This window comes from Indicator indicator, chromosome 21 (genome assembly GCF_027791375.1).
Source record: "Indicator indicator isolate 239-I01 chromosome 21, UM_Iind_1.1, whole genome shotgun sequence".
Lineage (NCBI taxonomy): Eukaryota > Metazoa > Chordata > Aves > Piciformes > Indicatoridae > Indicator > Indicator indicator.
In genome coordinates this window covers 4,858,735-4,876,819 of record NC_072030.1, presented here as the reverse complement: position 1 = coordinate 4,876,819, position 18,085 = coordinate 4,858,735, and the positions used below count along the sequence as shown (strand labels likewise).

Sequence of the window (18,085 nt, the reverse complement as noted above, 5' to 3'; positions counted from 1 at the left end):
TCCTCTGAGGGAAATAGGCCTTTACACTTAAAAAAACCCCAAAACCAACCACCACCACCAAAACAGAAACAAACAAACAAATAAAAACCCCAGTTATTTTTATCTGCAGAACATGGAGACTGAAAAACTTCAATCATAGTTTGCCAGGTTGGAAGAGACCTCAAGGGCCATCTGGCCCAAACTTTCTAGGTAACAATACAGCTTAAATGAGATGGCACAGCACCCTTCAACCCTGCCTGAAGCAAGGGTGGGAAAATAGTTCAAGCATGGGAAAAAGTCACTGACTGTTTCATAGTAACAATATTTGAATAAGTAGAAAAGAAACTACCAGTTCCTCACTGATCTAGAATAGCATTAGCATACAGCCTCAAATCCTTAAAAATTCATTTCTGCTTCACTAAAGGAGATTTGTTGCATTTTTTTCCCTTTTTCTTTTCCCCCCTTTATTTTTTCCCCACAATATAATTCAATGCAATTCAATTGAATTCACCCTGCAAGGCATGAAATTCCCAATAGATCAGGTGAGACTTTAAACTGCTGTGACTTTACCTTTTATTAGTGCAGCAAAGCCCAGAGAGTTGGAGAAAATTCTGCTTTAGGATGATTTACTCAACACTAAAGCCATAACCACAATTTATACATGAATACAACAGAAGTATTGTTTGCAAGGTAGCTATTTAAAACTGTGCTTCATAGCAAAAAAGGAACAGATATTACTGAGAGCTACAGCCAAATTCATTTTCCACTCCTGGTTTACTTTGTATTGCCCACACTGCTTTATGTAATTCAGGATTTTCCAAGTCCTGCCACAGCCTAATTAGTTAAGAAATGTATTGCTTGATAGAAGTCACTGGATCAGCTTTATAAATAGATGGGATTGTTACAAACACATAAAGAATACATTAATGCAGGTATAAACAGAGATACTGTAAAACAGTTTACCCAAGGATAATATGAAAAGTTCAACAATAATTTCTTAGCAAATGCAATGAAATGGCTTCAATAAGAGCAAACGTTTTTTTAATTCACATTTTTAAGTCTAATGGGAGGCAATTATAGTATCCATGTGACAAAGCTGAGTAACATTTCATTACCTTTCAGTAGGGAACACACAGCATTTACTAACTTCTAAGGAAGAATCCTGACTCATTTATTTCATGGAAATCACATATACATCAGCTAGGACACTCACCTTTAACTAAAGATGGCTTTTGTAGGTGTATCCATGGGAAAAGGACTTGAACCTGCAGAAAAGAACTTGGGGGTCCTGGTGGGTGGGAAGCTGGACATGAGCTAACAGCAGGAGTTTGCAGCCTGGAAGGTTAAATGGCATCCTGGGCTGCATCAAAAGTGTGGCTAGGAGATGGAGAAAGGTGATTTTGCCACTTTGCTCTGGTGAGTCCTCAGCTTGAACTACTGTGTCCAGCTCTGGAGCCCTCAAACCAGCAAGGACATGGACCTGATGGAGTGGGTCCAGAGGACAGCCCCAAAGGCAATCAGGAAGCTGGAACACTTCTGCTACAAGGACAGGCTGCGGGAGCTTGTTCAGCCTGGAGCCAATCCACAGCTGGAAGCCTGATAGATTTTTTTTTCCTGGTTTTGTAGGAAGCACATAGAGACCTCTAAAAACGGATTTTTAGACTCAAACTCTCTATGTATTCTATCTGGCTCTTTTTGTCTCCACAACAGGGACTATTTTTGTGGTTAACTTTTTTTTTTTTTTAACCAAAGCCTTGAATAGCCTGAAAATTGCCTTTCTGTACAATGTCATCTTCTCATACACTACATCACAGCTGCTGCATTTAGTTGGAAGGCTTTTGTCTATTCCTATCTCCAAATTGCAAAGTTGAATGGCAGCAGGGCACATGCTGAAAGAACAGAACTAAAGAGGGAATTATTTTTACAGTCATAGAAGAGGCTGAGATTGCAAAATTCACCATTTGTCAGTACAAATTGAGGGTGAATGCAACATGTGAAGGACAAAAAGTAGTAATGAAAGGAATTCTATTTTCAGTATCTGTGGCTAGTACTTTTAATAAATACATATAAAATGTTATCAATTATTTAAACATATAGTATCTCTCACCTTAAATACAAGAGTGTTAAATGCATGCTGCATATTCAGTGACTGAATCACAGAAGGTTAGGAGGTGGAAGGGACCTCTAGAGATTATTGAGTCCAACTGCCCCTGTGCAGAGCAGGATCACCTACAACAGGTCACACTGGAATGCATCCAGGCAGGTTTTGAATGTCTCCAGAGAAGGAGACTCCGCAGCCTCTCTGGGCAGCCGACTCCAGGGCTCCAGCACCCTCACAGTGAAAAAGTTTTTCCTTATGTTCATGTGGAACCTCCTCTGCTCCATCTTGCACCCACTGCTCTGCATTCTACCTTTGGACATTGCTGAACAGAACCTGGCTCCAATCTTCCTGACACTGCCCTTAGCATCTTTATAAACCTGAACGAGGTTACCCTCTCAGTCTCCTCTTCTTGAAGCTAAAGAGACCCAGGTGACATAATGTTTCCTCAACATCACACCATTTAAACTCAGTCAAATCTCTGACAAAGTAATAAGTGCTTCATGAAACCCTCAAAACCAATTACTGAAATACCAGAAAAGCTGATATTAGTGAATCTCCTTTTTAAGGAAGTAGTAATCATATATATAAAGTTCAATAGGAAGCTATTAGATAGGTATAGTTATTGTTTCCTTTTCCACATAATAGATAACACATAGAAGGACTAAACAATGCTCTCAAATCTACATCTTCACAAAGTCACCTTTAGGTGTCTGAGCCAAGAAGACAACTCTGGAGCTTCTGGTTTCCAGGGTACACTAAGACCACATTGCTTCTCTAATCACAAATACTGTCCTGTGTAAAATAAAAAGTGCTCACAGGCCCTTCCTACAGCTCTTGGAACATTCTGCAAACTGACAACACAAACAAAAATTGGAAATATGCAGGTAATTTAGTTAAATTCGAAGCAAAAAAGAGCAGATCACTTGTGCAGACCTTAACAGTATTTATCTACGTGAATGTGTTTGGATAGAGTAGTAATAAGAGAATGTTTGGGACAATAAAGGGGAGGGAGGAATATGAAGTTGTTCAAATGTTTTAAGCTTCTGCTCTAAGAACAAATTTCAAATTAATTTGGTTTAATACTAACAAAAATTAAGTAAACATGTTGATGTTTTATTTGGGATTAATCTGCAGCTTAAAAAAAACATTTAGGAACACGATTTTCTTCATTACTGTATTAAGAACTGCAGTTCTGAGGTGGTATTTCTCTTCCTCTTGCTACTTATTTCTTAAAGCAGCTTATAAGACTGCAGATAGTGTTTCACCTTGTATCAGTGATTTATTGAACTGAATTAAGTATTCCTTTCTGCAAAAGCACAACTCATAACTACAACAAAAGATACAGAAATGTACTATGACCTTATGCACCAATTACATTCACTAAATTACTGTTTCTAAAGACACACTGCCAGTTTTGTTTGCTTCTGTGTTTAGAGTATTTGATTGGAGCTTTATCTTCCTACTACAACAACTTGTTTTGTAAATATAAAGCCAAACCATAATTTCTTTCTAGTGTAAACTCAGCATGGAGATGACAATGCTCTTACCTCATTTTGGAGGTCACGGATCATTTTGCTCTTCCTTTCCATTTCAGTCTTCAAAAAGTTAATCTACAAGTTTAAAGAAATTTTGTGTGAGAGTTGCAATGCATCTAAATATCAGGTGAACCATTAATTATTTTTCACTCTACTCACAGCTTGGAAAATGAACAAATAAAAAACTCACAAATGACCAAACCGACCAACCAACCAACCAACCTAAAGAAAACCAAAACCCAACCAAACAAAACCCAAAAAAACAAACCCAGCCAAATCAAACTTCTGCTTATATACCAGTTTAGTGTAAGCCAGGGTTAGATACTTGCTGGGACTGTAAGCACTGAGCATGGCATTTACTAGAAAACATAATTCAAGAGAATGAAATCACTGTACATAAAGAGGCTTACTTCACTTCACCACCACCACTACATGTAGTGTTTATTTTTTCACTATGAAGTCCAACATGATCTTCAGAGAGAGAGCTAAGGATTTTCACAACAATATTAACTGATTTTTATGATCTAAGTTTTTTTTTTTTTTTTTAATTTTACTTTACCCTTTAAGAACACAATATCTCTCAAAGCAGGTTTATAACAGGTACTTCTTTTTGACTGTTACAGTACTGGTCTTAATGAGATAAACTGTTTTGTGGAATAAAGTGCCTTATATGTGAAAGAATCTTTACTTCCTGTTGAATTCAATGACTTCCCTTGGGAATCAGAAATTCTAATCTTAAAACTATGATTGAATTTTATCAAACACAGTTTAAAAGATTGTCTTCATAAATCAGTTCCAGGATTGAGCTTTCATCCTTAGCTTATGGAACATAACCAGACCAAGGAGAATGCAATTATAGCAACTAGGATTTAAAAAAAAAAAAAAAAAAAAAAAGACATTCGTTTCACTTTGAAGGATGCTTTTGGATGCCTTAATTAGCAAAATGCTCTTCTCTATACACCCAATGTGCCATGCTGCATTCTCTTCCCTACTGATACAATTGTCTACCTATGTTTGTGGGAAACTACAGTTCTGACACTGCAGCAGCTTTCATAAGAAAAACAAAACCTCTGTAAGTAAACAAAGCACATTTAGATTATAGAGACATGGACCCAGAGATTAACATTTGGATGTCATGCAGATGAAAAAGGCAATGACATGATAGCTGTTCTTAGAATGATGTCCAAAACTCAAGTAGGCAGATGTCAGTAATTTAAAAACCATCACTGGACTTGACATCCCTCTCAGCTGTATCAAAAGACAAGTCAGAAAATGTTATAATCACTTAAAAGAGATGGATAGGTAGGGGGGTCCATAAGATTAGTGACTCCTCACATGAATAAATAGAACTTCTTTTGAAAACTCCTCCAGACTTTTGTCTAAGTGGTTTGGTTGTACAAACGTTAACTCCACATCAAGCTACCACTGAAGGTAATGTTTTAACAACAATTAATCTATTCAGCACTTGCCTAGCAATGGCATCCACAATTATTGACATTTAGGCCATCTATACTTGTGTAATACACATGAAGATTTTGCACAACAAAAAAACATATGAGATAAGGACTGATGGGGGAAAAACATAAAATAATTATTCACATGATGGGTTTTGGTTTTCCACGTATTCAGATGATTTGCCAGGTGCTGTTAAATGCTGACAAAAAGAACACACTGACCTCCATTAAAAGGATTCCCTTTCTTAGGCCTGACACTCAAGAGATTAATATTCCTTGAAAGCACTTCACTTATAAGTCTGAATATAAGAAATAATTGAAGAGATATGATAGCAAAATTACTCTTTGTGTCTTCTCCATACACAGCTTGTAAGTATCAACTTAGGTCTTCTAGGGGAGAGGTATTTAAGACACCACAGTACTGCTAATTTAATCAGCAATCTATGCCACTTAAACCAATATTTTTTGTTAATTACTATTCACATAGACATGTATCTGATATCACTAATACAGGCATATTAAATAGTACAAACTTACTGGTTTAGCTTACCTAAATAATTAATTTTGGGGTTTTTTTACATTCTTTTTTAAAAATAATGCAAATATTAATTAAGAAGTCATTAATTTTTGCTTTCTTATTAGAACAGCTTTTTAAAAGCTGTTCTACTAAATCTCCAACAAGCAAAGGATCACTTAGTCATAAAGTGCAGCTACAGAAAGCTACATTGGAGGGATTTACAGGTCTTGGCTACTGAAGCTAATAGAGAAATAACTCTCTCCATCCATTTAACTTCATCTATATCTATAATTTCTTGCTTTGAGGCAGATCAGTCTGTATCAGACCATTTACATGATGCTTTTAGTCAGTCCTAAGGACAAGACATAATACTATTTTCCAGAAGAGATGTAAGAATTCTACTTCCAGTCACCACATCCTGACAGCATAATAAATAAGAATGGACTTTTAAAACCAGCTCTAAATTGAAGGGCACAGGAACCAAAAAATTGAAACTGTGAAACTTTCTACATCTCTTCCTCCTTCCTCCCCACTCTTTGCTCTTGATATTCACCTTTTCCCACGTGTTGGCTGCCTTTAATTGCCATCTAGCTCTAATTATGAAAATACATAATGAAAACATATTGGTCTAAGGCTGAACTTTGCAATATTAAGCAAGGACACTGCTGCTGTCTCCTGGAGACAGGCATCCGAGATACTCAGAGCTTTGTGTGTTTCAGAGCTCATTACGTTTATTAAAGGCAACAGCTCCCATTCAGTGGCCTTTACTCACAGCAGTTTGTGACCTTGAAATGTTCAAATTAAATTTTCCCCCATTGAAATACAGAATACTTTAGCAGATGGCAGTGATCTAATGCTAGGAGTCAGACAATAGTTAGTTATTCACTACAGAGGAAGGATGGAAGAATACCAATGTAGCATCATTAGCACACAGTCAAGGCTCAGCTGTATGCTTATTTGCTTCCCTCCAGCCTTCTTGTGTCTTGCTCAGGACTAAGACATGAGCAATTAAGATGGGATTGAAATACATTCATTAACCCTTAATGATTTTGGCAACATCTAGACACCCCAACATACTCAGTATTCATTTTCATGCTCTAATTTTCAAGTTGTAGAGTAGGAATTGATTCCAAAAACCAGAGATAACTGGTTAGGCTATAACCAAAACCATAGGAATTAGTCTTTCCTTTGGCAAAAAGTGTTCTACAAAGTGTAAAATATTCTTAAAAGCAAAGCTAAATGTATTTCTAGCCACTACCATTTCTTTGATGAAGATAATATCTAAGTGGCAATTTATCTATTAATTAGTAGAAGATTTTTGTCAGAAGCTCACCACGAGCCAGCAGTGTGCTTAGGCAGTCCAGAAGGAAAATCATATCCTGGGCTGCTTCAAGAGGAGTGTGGCCAGCAGGGCAAAGGAGGGGATTCTGCCCCTTTACTCTGCTCTGGTGAGACCCCACCTCGAATGCTGCATCCAGTTCTGGTGTCCCCAACATAAGGACACAGGGCTGTTGGAGTGAGTCCAGAGGAGGGCCACAAAGATGCAGAACACAAAGAACCCAGAAAGTGAGTGCTCACTCCTGCTAGGGGACCTCAGGTCAGCCTCCACTGTGATCAGTGCTGTAAAGGACAGAAATGTCTTTACACTTCCTTTTTGTTTCTTGCAGCCTGAGCTGCGCTCAGAAAGTTTCTACACTCAGAAAGTTGTTACTGCCTAGCAAGCAGCTCCCTGGCTGCTCTCTGAGAGGCTAGACCCACCAACACTACAGCAAATCCACACAACAGCAACTTTTTAGCTGCCTACCATTTTTGGCTTCTCTTCTAGTAGCCACAAAAAATGGTTAAGCATATACAACAATGCTGGTGACGTTGTTTCTGATGAAATATTTGCTCATCCTACAGTCTTGCTATACACTGCACAAGATGTAGATGCAAAGTGTAATGTATTGCTGTGGTGCCTCCTTTGTTCTTTGGGTTTGAACCTTGAATACTTTCCAGGTTGTTTTTCAGGCAACTTGACTTAATTTTTGTGAATTCTTACTTACATTTTTTCATTTACCTAATAAAGAACACCTCCAGGCAGGTGTCCCTGTTGAATATATACAACAAATTAACCTTCAGCAAGCATTGTAAAATCCACCTTTTGCAAATGCAGAAAAGAAATATGTATTTCCAACTCCCTCCCCTTTATTCATTTGGCTTTGAGAAATGTAATTCTATTCTTATTTACTCTGATGAAAATCAAGATTTACTTCACCAAATGCTGCAGAATGGAACGTGTTTAAACTGGATTAGAAGCAAGACTCACAATTCATTAAATCAGAATTAAATTCAAGCTCCTATCCTCTAGCTAGGCTCTCCTCAAAGTACCTAGAGCTTCTTTCATAGCATTCATATTTATTTCAGAAAAGTGTGAAACACATGGAGAAAGCAGGTGTAAAGTAACCCTGTGTGACAGTAATAATATTATTTCCATTTCTGTTGCAGTTTTTATCTGAGGATCCTGAAGCACTTTTTGAATATTCATTCAGTCCCATTGTATTGGTGAGCTTCCTTATGTAGATTGTACCCTGAGGCATAAAGAAATAAGTGTCACAAACCAAGGACACAGTTCTGCTTTCCTTACAATCCGAGGCAAAGTTAAGATTCTATTATTGGCAAACTTCAGAATACATCTCAAGAACTCAGTTTCTCTACCCAGCTGACAACACTCCAAATTCTGTTATCGACTCAGAGGGGTTTTTCCAAGTTTCTGCTTTAGGTAATACTTTTTTATTCACTAGCATAGAAAAAATCTTGTGCTCTTCCCCAGTGCTAGGGTGTGTAGAGAATTTACACAAAGCACTGCTGCTCCAGTTTAAAGTAGAGTTATAACACAAAAAACAACAGAATGATTAACCCATTCACTACATCTGAGATTTATTTAACCCACAGCTGAATTAGACTTAAATATCAAAATCTCATATCGAGATAAAAGGGTGAAATATGTTTGCCATGTTTTATTTGCAGGACTAGAATTTACTGTGCTGATAAAGCTGGTGGGAATGCTTCCAAGGACCTGGCAGAGGACAGCTTTCAACCAGTATGTTCTGAGTACTGAGTGAAAATGAGGCTCTATTTCTTGTTCTTATTTCAGGACCATATATCTTGCCTCATTACAAAAACATCTTTAAACAAGTGCAGAGGGTTTTTCCTCCTGGATCCATGCTGCCCTGGCTATTGAGAAAGACTCCTACAATGTATTAAACTTTTCCAGTTCCCTACATTTACTTTGCTACTTTTCTCCCCTGAAGAACAAAAGAGGATTTTTGTTCTCTAGACAAAATCACAAGTGCAAAGATCCACTGAGTATTTCTTATACACAAATAGGTAAAACAATATCTTTACCCTTCAAACTTGTGAGCAACAAAGAGGAAAAAATATTTTCAGGAAATCATGTTACTTGATAGAAGCCTTCAAAAGGAACAGTTAAATTAAAAATGTAAGTAGTTTCTAAGTGATTTATTTGCATTTGTACTCAACAACATTAAAGTGCCACACATAAACCCAACCAATTGTACAATTTATCCAGACACAGAATTTCATTAAAGCATAAAATCTTGATGGGACCCAATACTTTCCTATAGTGGTTATTACCTGTGCCATGGTCAAAACTGGGCACTCTATTTTGTTGCTGAAACCAGTAATGATTCAAAAGAAGTCAGTGGATGATAATGAACAGCAGTATAGATGAGGCATGAGGGTCCATAAATGTAACTTCATCAGGGAAAGGGTGAGGCCCAAGCCTCCAAAAGCATGCATGCACACACCAAAATGCTACAAAAATGAGTGAAGAAAGTGATCTCAGTGCTTTTGAACAAACTTTTTTTCAGCTTCTCTCTTCTGAAGCTTGTTGAGTATTAACAAGTACTTGAAATCCAATTCTTTTTTTCAGCCAAGGTTATTTGAGCTAGTGGCAAATTTTTGAGGCAGAAGGGCTGAAAAAAAAAAAAAGAAAAAGAAAAAAGAAACAAAATAATAAAAGAGAGACAGAGTCACTCACGGTAGCCTGCTGCTTTTCTGCTTTCTCAGCTGCCTCATTAAGCTGCTTCTGAAAGGCCTCCTGGAGAGATTTCATTTCTTCCCTAGTTTGTTGAAAACACAGAACAGAAAATGCATCACAAGTGCCCATTATGAAATAATTCTTCAGATTCAAGAAGAGACACCTTTAATTATTCAGAGTAACAGATAGTTGTACTTGCTAATAAAATCATAATGACCCATAAACTATTATGCCAACACAAGGCAAAAATTATCTGTGATCAAAATTGGCCACCTTTTACATCTGCTGAATAGCCTGCTGGGCAAAACATCTGCCAGTGTATAATTTCTAGTAAAAAGGATTGGCACCAAAAAAGGGAAGAATGAGGGCTACTGAAAACTCATTGAAATGGAAACATACTACTGTTGGTAAGAAGCAGTGTCTACCTGCTTTAAAATAAATCAATCAATAAATTGTGCTCTGATAAAATTCAGCTTTCACTTGGTTGTTTCTAGAGAGAACACAAAATTCAGTAGAAGATTCTGGCATACCAGAAAAAAAGCAAACAAACAAACCAAAACAAACCCTAACCAACCAACAAAAGCAAACCCAACAAGATCGACAAAACCCAAACCCAACCCAAACCAAAAAAAAAAACAAACCACCAACAAACCCAAAACCCAACCCAAACTCAAAAAACAAACCAAAAAAGAAACCAAACCAAACCAAAAACCAAACAACCCACAACCAACTAAATCCCAAGAAAATTAAAATAATAATAATAATTTTAAAAAATTCACAAAATCTCAAGGATCACTGCTTGGAGCAGGCTTTATTTAAATAAAAAGACCCTTTAGTTACTGATGCCATCAGAGAATTTCTCCAAATTGTAAGAGCTGTGGTAGGCTGAGATCCTCTGCTGGTCACTTCTTTCTGCTCACAGCATATGACACACTTCAGAGCTTTTAGAATAGCTGTAGAGTTTCAAGACTGAAGACCAACACAGAACTGAGTTTACACTTGGATAATAATTTAGAGCAGTGGAAACTAAACAGGAATGAAACTACATAAGAAGCTGTGAGGTGCTGGATCATCTTTCCTGTTAGCCAATAACTACTATTTTCAGAAATTTCAGCAACACTAGTTGAACAGAGTTAATTGAAATTGTGATTGAGCAGCATGAAACCAATGCACCATCAGCACAAAACAGCTTCCTTATTTTACAAACAGATGTGATCAAAGCATTGATGGTGCACAGAAAGGAAAAAGAAAATCTTGAAGCTTCTTAATAAGTGATCAAGTTTTACTTGCAACTTGGGAAGTACTGAAGAATTCACACAAAAGAGATTAAAAGAAAAAAGTTCAATTTGAAGTCAGCAGAACTGTATCTGCTTACACAAGCTGAGATGCCAGAACTTTAGACCTTACTGTAACACCTATCATTGCAGAGAATAGTCAAGGTAGTGCTCACAGACCAAACACAGCTCACATTTGTCCAAAGAAAGAAACTAAGATGGATATTGGAACATTCTGAGCAAATTCAATACATTTAAACTTAAGGTTATGTTCACTGCTCTTCACTTACTCCAGTGCAAGTACAGCCTGAGCATCTCAGCAAATAAGCTGTGACCCTAAGTGAAATTCTATGAGGGAGATTCTTTGGGACATTTTTAACACCTTCTTACACTCAACTTCCACTGTTTCTGGAAGAGAAATCCAGTAAGCCTGTAAACAGCTGTCAAGTACCCACAGCAGCTCCAAGGAATTTTCTTGGGAGTATATTGTAAAAGCCTTTTAATCCCTGAAGCACGTCGAGATCATACTGCAGGGATCCAGGCTCTATCTCTGGGAACTGCTGTTGTGCAGTGTACTCAATAGCTGAATGCCTTAGAAGTAAAAGTCATCAAGTACTTTTGGGGGCACCTTGAAAGCATTGATTTGAGGAGGAAGTTAGGAAGAGTACCTGTAGTATGCACTGATTTTTTCCCTTAGCAGACTCAATTCTTCCATCTGCAACTAAGAGCTATTTACTAGAGAGCGTACTAGTGTTTTACTCTCTATATAAAAACTGCACAACAACCAAACACTACAAAAACACATTCATGTATCAGAGGTGGAGGCCATGACAAGGATAGTTATGGTGTTGAGACCTAAAATCACAGAATTAACCAGGTTGGAAGAGACCTTTGAGATCATCAAGTCTAATCGATCACCCTAACCCTAACTAATAAGCTAGACCATGGCAGTAAGTGCCTCATCCAGTCTCTTCTTAAACACAGAATCACAGAATCATTAAGGCTGGAAAAGACCACAAGGATCATCAAGTCCAACCTGTCACTCAAGACCTCATGACTACTAAACCATGGCTCCAAGTGCCACGTCCAATCCCCTCCTGAACACCTCCAGGGATGGTGACTCCACCACCTCCCTGGGCAGCACATTCCAATGGCCAACCACTCTCTCTGTGAAGAACTTTCTCCTCACCTCCAGCCTAAACTTCCCCTGGCGCAGCTTGAGACTGTGTCCTCTTGTTCTGGTGCTGGTTGCCTGGGAGAAGAGACCAACCCCCTCCTGGCTACAACCTCGCTTCAGGTAGTTGTAGACAGCAATGAGGTCTCCCCTGAGCCTCCTCTTCTCCAGGCTAAACAGTCCCAGCTCCCTCAGCCTCTCCTCATAGGGCTTATGCTCCAGACTCCTCAACAGCTTTGTTGCCCTTCGCTGGACACTTCAGTTCCACGTAAGCTATATGTAAGTGTTTAAATAGGAAATTAGCTGAAGTCTAGCTTTCATCATTTAATAGATTAGGCTGGAATACCTGAAAGAACTTTATGCATCTATTCCTTCCCCATCACAGCAACAATGAGAATTTCTATAGGTATTGTATTATGGATCGTGTTTGTTGTGCTTTGAAGAACTGAAGGACATTTTATCACAATCCTTCTCTCTGCCCATGTAAATTTACTTCTCTTAAAAGCAGTAACAGCAATAAGATGGCTGTGGGATTTAAACATCACATTTCTAACACGGGAAGAAGCATAAACTCCATCCAGATTTTTTAATATTTTCTTAAGCAAAAATATGAAGTATCTATGCATTTATTATATAATATTGCTTCAATGAAAATGATCCCTATGTTAGTTACATTTCTCTCTTACTGAAACTGGACTGATGTTCCTAGCTGCTGGTCTGAATTCCAAGGATAAAGAAAAGTAGAAGGATGAGAGTTGCTTACAATGAAGAAGCACTAAGGGATTTGAGACTAAGGACTAGGCTGGGAACTTGTATTCCCAGCCATGAAACTCGTTATTTCTTAAGTGCTCAATGAATAATTTGAAGCTAACACTTCTCTCTCCTCCTGATGGCCTTCCTCACAGAAACCCAGTTGCAAGTATTCCTACATTTGCAGAATGAATAGTGAGTTTGAATGCCTACATGAAGATTTAATTAAGAGTCCTGAATACATACATTTCATCATGTCCAAATTCAGATATTGAGATACTTTAGTAGTTTAATTAATTGGGCATTATCATTCACTAATAAATTTCTAAAACCTTTGATACTATTCTTTAAGAGAAAATTTCACAGCTAAACCTTCCTGAGAAATTAAAAAAATCCCTTTCTTTAGCAGATATCTCAATATAGCATATTCATCTCTTTTCCTAACGTAAGTCCAGCTATCAGCAAAGGCATCATTTGCCTCAGAAACATCCCAGACTACCATTCCCTGCACTTATATTACTGCCAGCAAACTCTGGAACATGGCAGTGTTTATACATTAAAATAAGAGGAAAGATGGAACTTCTGACAGTTTTCAGTCTGGAAATGGAAAGAGAATGGAGGAGGTAGGGAGTCTTACCTTTGTTTTTGGCCCAGTTCCAGAAGCTTCTGCACATCATTTTTGGCTGATGCTTCATCATTCTTCAGTGACTGATAGCAAAGGAAGAACTCTTGTTACCAAAGAGATCTTTAATATTATTAATCTGTAAAATGATACATTTGGTGCTGCATAAAATAATCCTGGTGAGTTATAGATATTGCCACTTGTGGGAAATGGAGCAATGATCTGATTTTCCTTTACTGTAACTCAGCACAGTTAATTGTACACAGCTGCTTTTCCAATATTACATTGAAGTTAATCAAATAAAACAAGTAGACTGAAATACAAGCAAATTACTAAAAGCATCAAAATTGTATAACCAAGTGTGTATATATAAAAGACAATACTACAGCTGTTTGCCTATATAAAGATCTCTGTAGTCTTGGGTTTAAAATATCTCATAGTATATAACTCTGCAAAATACTACCTGCAGCTCTGCTGCAGAAGAAATCCCATTAAAAAAAATGGTACAAGAGAAAAGAGGAAAAGGAAAAAAGAAAAGGAAAACAAAACTGGGGAAAAGGGGTAAAGCAAAAAAAAAAAAAAAAAAAAAAAAAAAAAAGAAAAAACTAAAAAAGAAACAAAATAGAAGCAGAAAGATAAATTATCCAAGAGTTCACATTGACTAGAACAAGAGAAATCTTAAATATAAGACTATAACATTATGTTATAGCACAGTACTGACACAGAGTATCAATGTGAACAGAAAATGACTTTACTCCTCATATTTTCCCCCTCTGTCTTACATCAACATGAAAATAAAAATGCAGTGTCAGAAAAATATTGAATTTATACATGGTATGAAATAGAGAGACAAATCTTAACTGATAAGGAGTCTGAATATTTTCACCAGACCAACAGGCTACATCTGGAAATGGCAGATGTGCTCTTAAGTGAACATCTGGTGATTTCAGGACCTCAAATCCAGAGCAGGGTTTTTAATCTATTTTTCACTCTGAGGAGCTAGGTTGACTCCCAAGCTAATCTGACTATTGCCCTTTCAGCCTGTCTGTGATGCCAGAGTTAAACACAGAGGTGCCTCAGCTCTAGCTGCAGGCTTATCTACCACAATTTGTCAGCTGCACTTGTAAAGTGATGCCCTGCAGTAAATCCAGTCAGGCTGTGTAGATGGCACGTCAGGTAGATAAAGTGAGCAGCTGAACTAGGCTGACTGCATGTAACTCATCAGCAAAGATACAACCTGCAAGAGTGAAGGTGATGCTTTAGAATAGCTGCCAGGACAAAGGTATAACTCCACTAAAACTGCTTATCCATTTCCCTCCCCTTCCTTTTTAAATTTTGTTCCATTATGCTCTACTTCCATATTTTCTTTATTTCTTTTTTTCAGTAAGTGGACAAAGGAGTCAATTCATGAGGTTCAAGTTTTCCATAAAAACATCAGGTTTATTTTAAAGGCAAGATTAACACAATAATTATTCATTAAAAAAAAAAAAAAAAAACAAAACACACCAAGGCAATACACACCAGGGCAAAAGACACCAAGGCAAAACAGACCATGGCAAAATGCAACAACCCTCCACATTTTTTAATAAAAAATTGGTACCAATATGAAAAACTCAAATTAAGTAACTTTATGGAAGCCAAGACAGAAGCCAACCTGGAGGTTTACTTTAATGCCCTCAAGTTCTTTAGAAGTTTTCGACAGCTGACGAAGGATATTGCTCCTTTCCTTGAAGACTTCTTTCAGCTGCCTTTCCAGTTCTTCATAGCCCTGTCTAACACAGAAAATAAAAGCATGAGACAGTTTCCAAACATAATTCAATGCAGCTGAAAACAGTCAACTCATCTAAATTAAATTAACTGCAACATTCATTATAGATTACAAAATGGGAGTGAGTTTACCTCTTCACTTATGTAACAACTTGATTTCTCCTAACAGATTCACAGATTGCATTGAGTTGGAAGGGACCCTCAAAGGTCATCTTGTTCAACCTCCCTACAGTGAGCAGGGCCACCTCCAGCTACATCAGGCTGCCCAGGGCCATATCAAGTAGATAAATAGATATTTCATATGTCAACCTGATGTGCTGCATCTGAATATGTATACATAGATCAGACTGAAACACTGTGAAAGGTGCATAGTCTGTGATGAACTGGGGGCAGGAAAGGTGTCTTTAGCACCAGTGATGGCACACAGGAGACCTTCTCCATAACTTATATTTTCTAAAAGATAATCCTTGCAAGTGTGTCCAGCAGGTCTAGGGAGGTTCTCTTCCCCCTATATTCTGCCCTGGTGAGACCACACGTGGAATACTGTGTCCAGTTTTGGGCTCCCCATCTTAAGAGAGAGAGGGATCTGCTAGAGAGAGTCCAATGGAGAGGTGCAAGAATGATGAGGAACTTGAACAACTCTTCTATGAGGAAAGATTGAGATAACTGGGACTGTTTAGTCTTAAGATCTCCTCTCTGCCTTCTCCTCTTGTTATGTCTGTAAATATCTGAGGGGTGGGTGTCAAGATGAAGTGATGGTCTGGTTTTGGTGGTGCCCAGTGATAGAACAAGGAACAACAGGTACAAGCTAGAACACAGGAGGTTTCACCTCCAACATGAGGAGAAAGTTCTTGACTGTGAGGGTGACAGATCACTAGAACAGGCTGCCCAGGGTAGTTGTAGAGTCTCCTCTGGAGATATTCAAAACCCACCTAGATGTGTTCCTGTGTGACCTGCCTAGATAATCCTGCTCTGGCAGGGGAGGTTGGACTTGATGATCTCTAGAAGTGCCTTCCAACCCAAATGTGATTCTGTAAAACCAAGTGAAAGTTTGGAAGTATGAAGTTTTGTGACAGCCAGTAATTTGAGGGAAGGATAATTCAAAACTCTGTAAAATTTATTTCATTCCACAATTTCTTCTCACTTAAACCTCCCTGTGGTCTAAATGAGACCTGACAAATGTGCTAAGAGAGATCAAACATTGTCAGTTTGAGGAAGACTGGTCAGTGAATTGAAATACTCATTCTTTCTACAACTCAATTTTCTTGTTTTTTTTTTTCCTCTCTCTCTTCTATTTTTTTTCTCTCCTTACTGTACAAGTGGTTCTGAGGGAAAAGAGTACTTAACTCTGCAACACATCAGTACTATTTTATTATCATATCCAAGAGCTTGAAGTTAAATGGGAATCTTAATTCTCCTTTAATAGATTTTGAATACACACTGTGGCAAAGAAAGTCAGCAAAGCAAATTAAATATGCTATCTAATATTAGTCCTATCTTTTTTAGCAATAGACAGCCCACAAAATATGATAGAACTATGGAAAAATATCCTACATTAAATGACACTTTGGATACCTAGAAGAGATGAAAGTGAATAAAACATCTCTTTCATCAAGACAAGACTTTAGGCAAAGAATCAACATTATACTGAAGTTGCAAAATAAAAGTGCACAGTTGAGTTTGCATCTCTAATGAAACACAAAATATTCCCAATTTCTGCTTACTGATGCCAAAGGACTGAGATGCTTTGGTCTGCAAAGTAGCACCCAACACTTTCAGTGAAGATCTTCAGCACAACTGCTGGGTCCACTGTTTAATTTTATAGCTGAAGGTCTTTTTAAAGGAAAGTTGAAATGGAAAAGAGAAGATTGTTAGGTTTTCCCTGGATGGTAAAATAAAGCCAACAATCTTTCCACTATGTTCTGTAGCTGATAGATAAAAAGCTCAGCTTTCAGTAAGTTCTGGTAAGTTCTTCTCTTTATAAGCTTTGCTTGTTCTTTCAAAATGTGGATGAACTTTATTTCAAGAAACTGTGATTACATTCATTCACCAGAGGAAAGGAACAACTGCAGATCTAGTGGGGGGATGGCTGTAAGACATGGGGTGAAGTCAGTGTAAGGAGATAATGCCAGGACTCAGCTTACTTACTAGTAACCAAACAGCACAAATAACTAATTTGGTTGTCCTTGATGTGGATATTATCATTTATCTTTTTATTAGCAATGTTATAAAAAACAAATTATGTCAAATAGAGGTCAGGGAGTCAAACTCATCATGGCTTTACAGGCAAATCTATATGCCCAGGTGATGAGCATTCCAGATTTAAGCATTATTTACGTGGGGGAGTTTGGTTCAAATTTGTCTATCAAACTGAATTAAAGAACTCATATAAAACTTATATAAAATAAATCTAGTTAGTGCTAGAATACTTAATAAATATTAGCACTCAGATCATTAGATGCAAAGTAAACAACATGTCCTGTACTAAGGTTTATACAGAAACATCTATTACTACCACAGCAGCTAGGCATTTTCAAACAAGGTATACATCACTGGGAGAGAGCTGGCTCACCTCAGCAGTAACAACATTATGTGTAATCAACCTGACAAGCTTCAGAGAATACTCCCATTTTAATTTGCAGATGAACAGAGGTCAAGGAGGAATTTCCTCCTGCTAAACTAATCAGGTAGTTTCAATAAGGTCATCACTTCCATTTCTCTTTAAGCATCATAAAAAGCCTGTTAGGCTTGATGGTCTCTTTTGTCCTTGAAACGTCCTGCTTTTGTTTAAAGTTAAACACTGCATTGAAAAAGAATTACCTGCAAGTGCTAACACCTTGTTTTAACGATTCCCCTCCAATTCCAGTTTA

General features: G+C 37.6%; 1 protein-coding gene across 1 annotated transcript in view; it reads right to left on the bottom strand.

Annotated features, from left to right (window-relative positions):
- LUZP2 (leucine zipper protein 2) overlaps positions 1-9,710 on the bottom strand; it is a 62,739-nt gene extending 53,029 nt beyond the window's left edge. Inside the window, exons 1-2 of the mRNA XM_054390608.1 lie at positions 9,629-9,710; positions 3,628-3,690 (exon numbers count right to left, since the gene is read on the bottom strand). Of these exons, the coding sequence (XP_054246583.1) occupies positions 3,628-3,690; positions 9,629-9,703 (138 nt within the window). The 5' untranslated portion in view covers positions 9,704-9,710. The remainder of the gene's footprint in view (positions 1-3,627; positions 3,691-9,628) is intronic.
- Between the last annotated feature and the right edge of the window lie 8,375 nt (positions 9,711-18,085).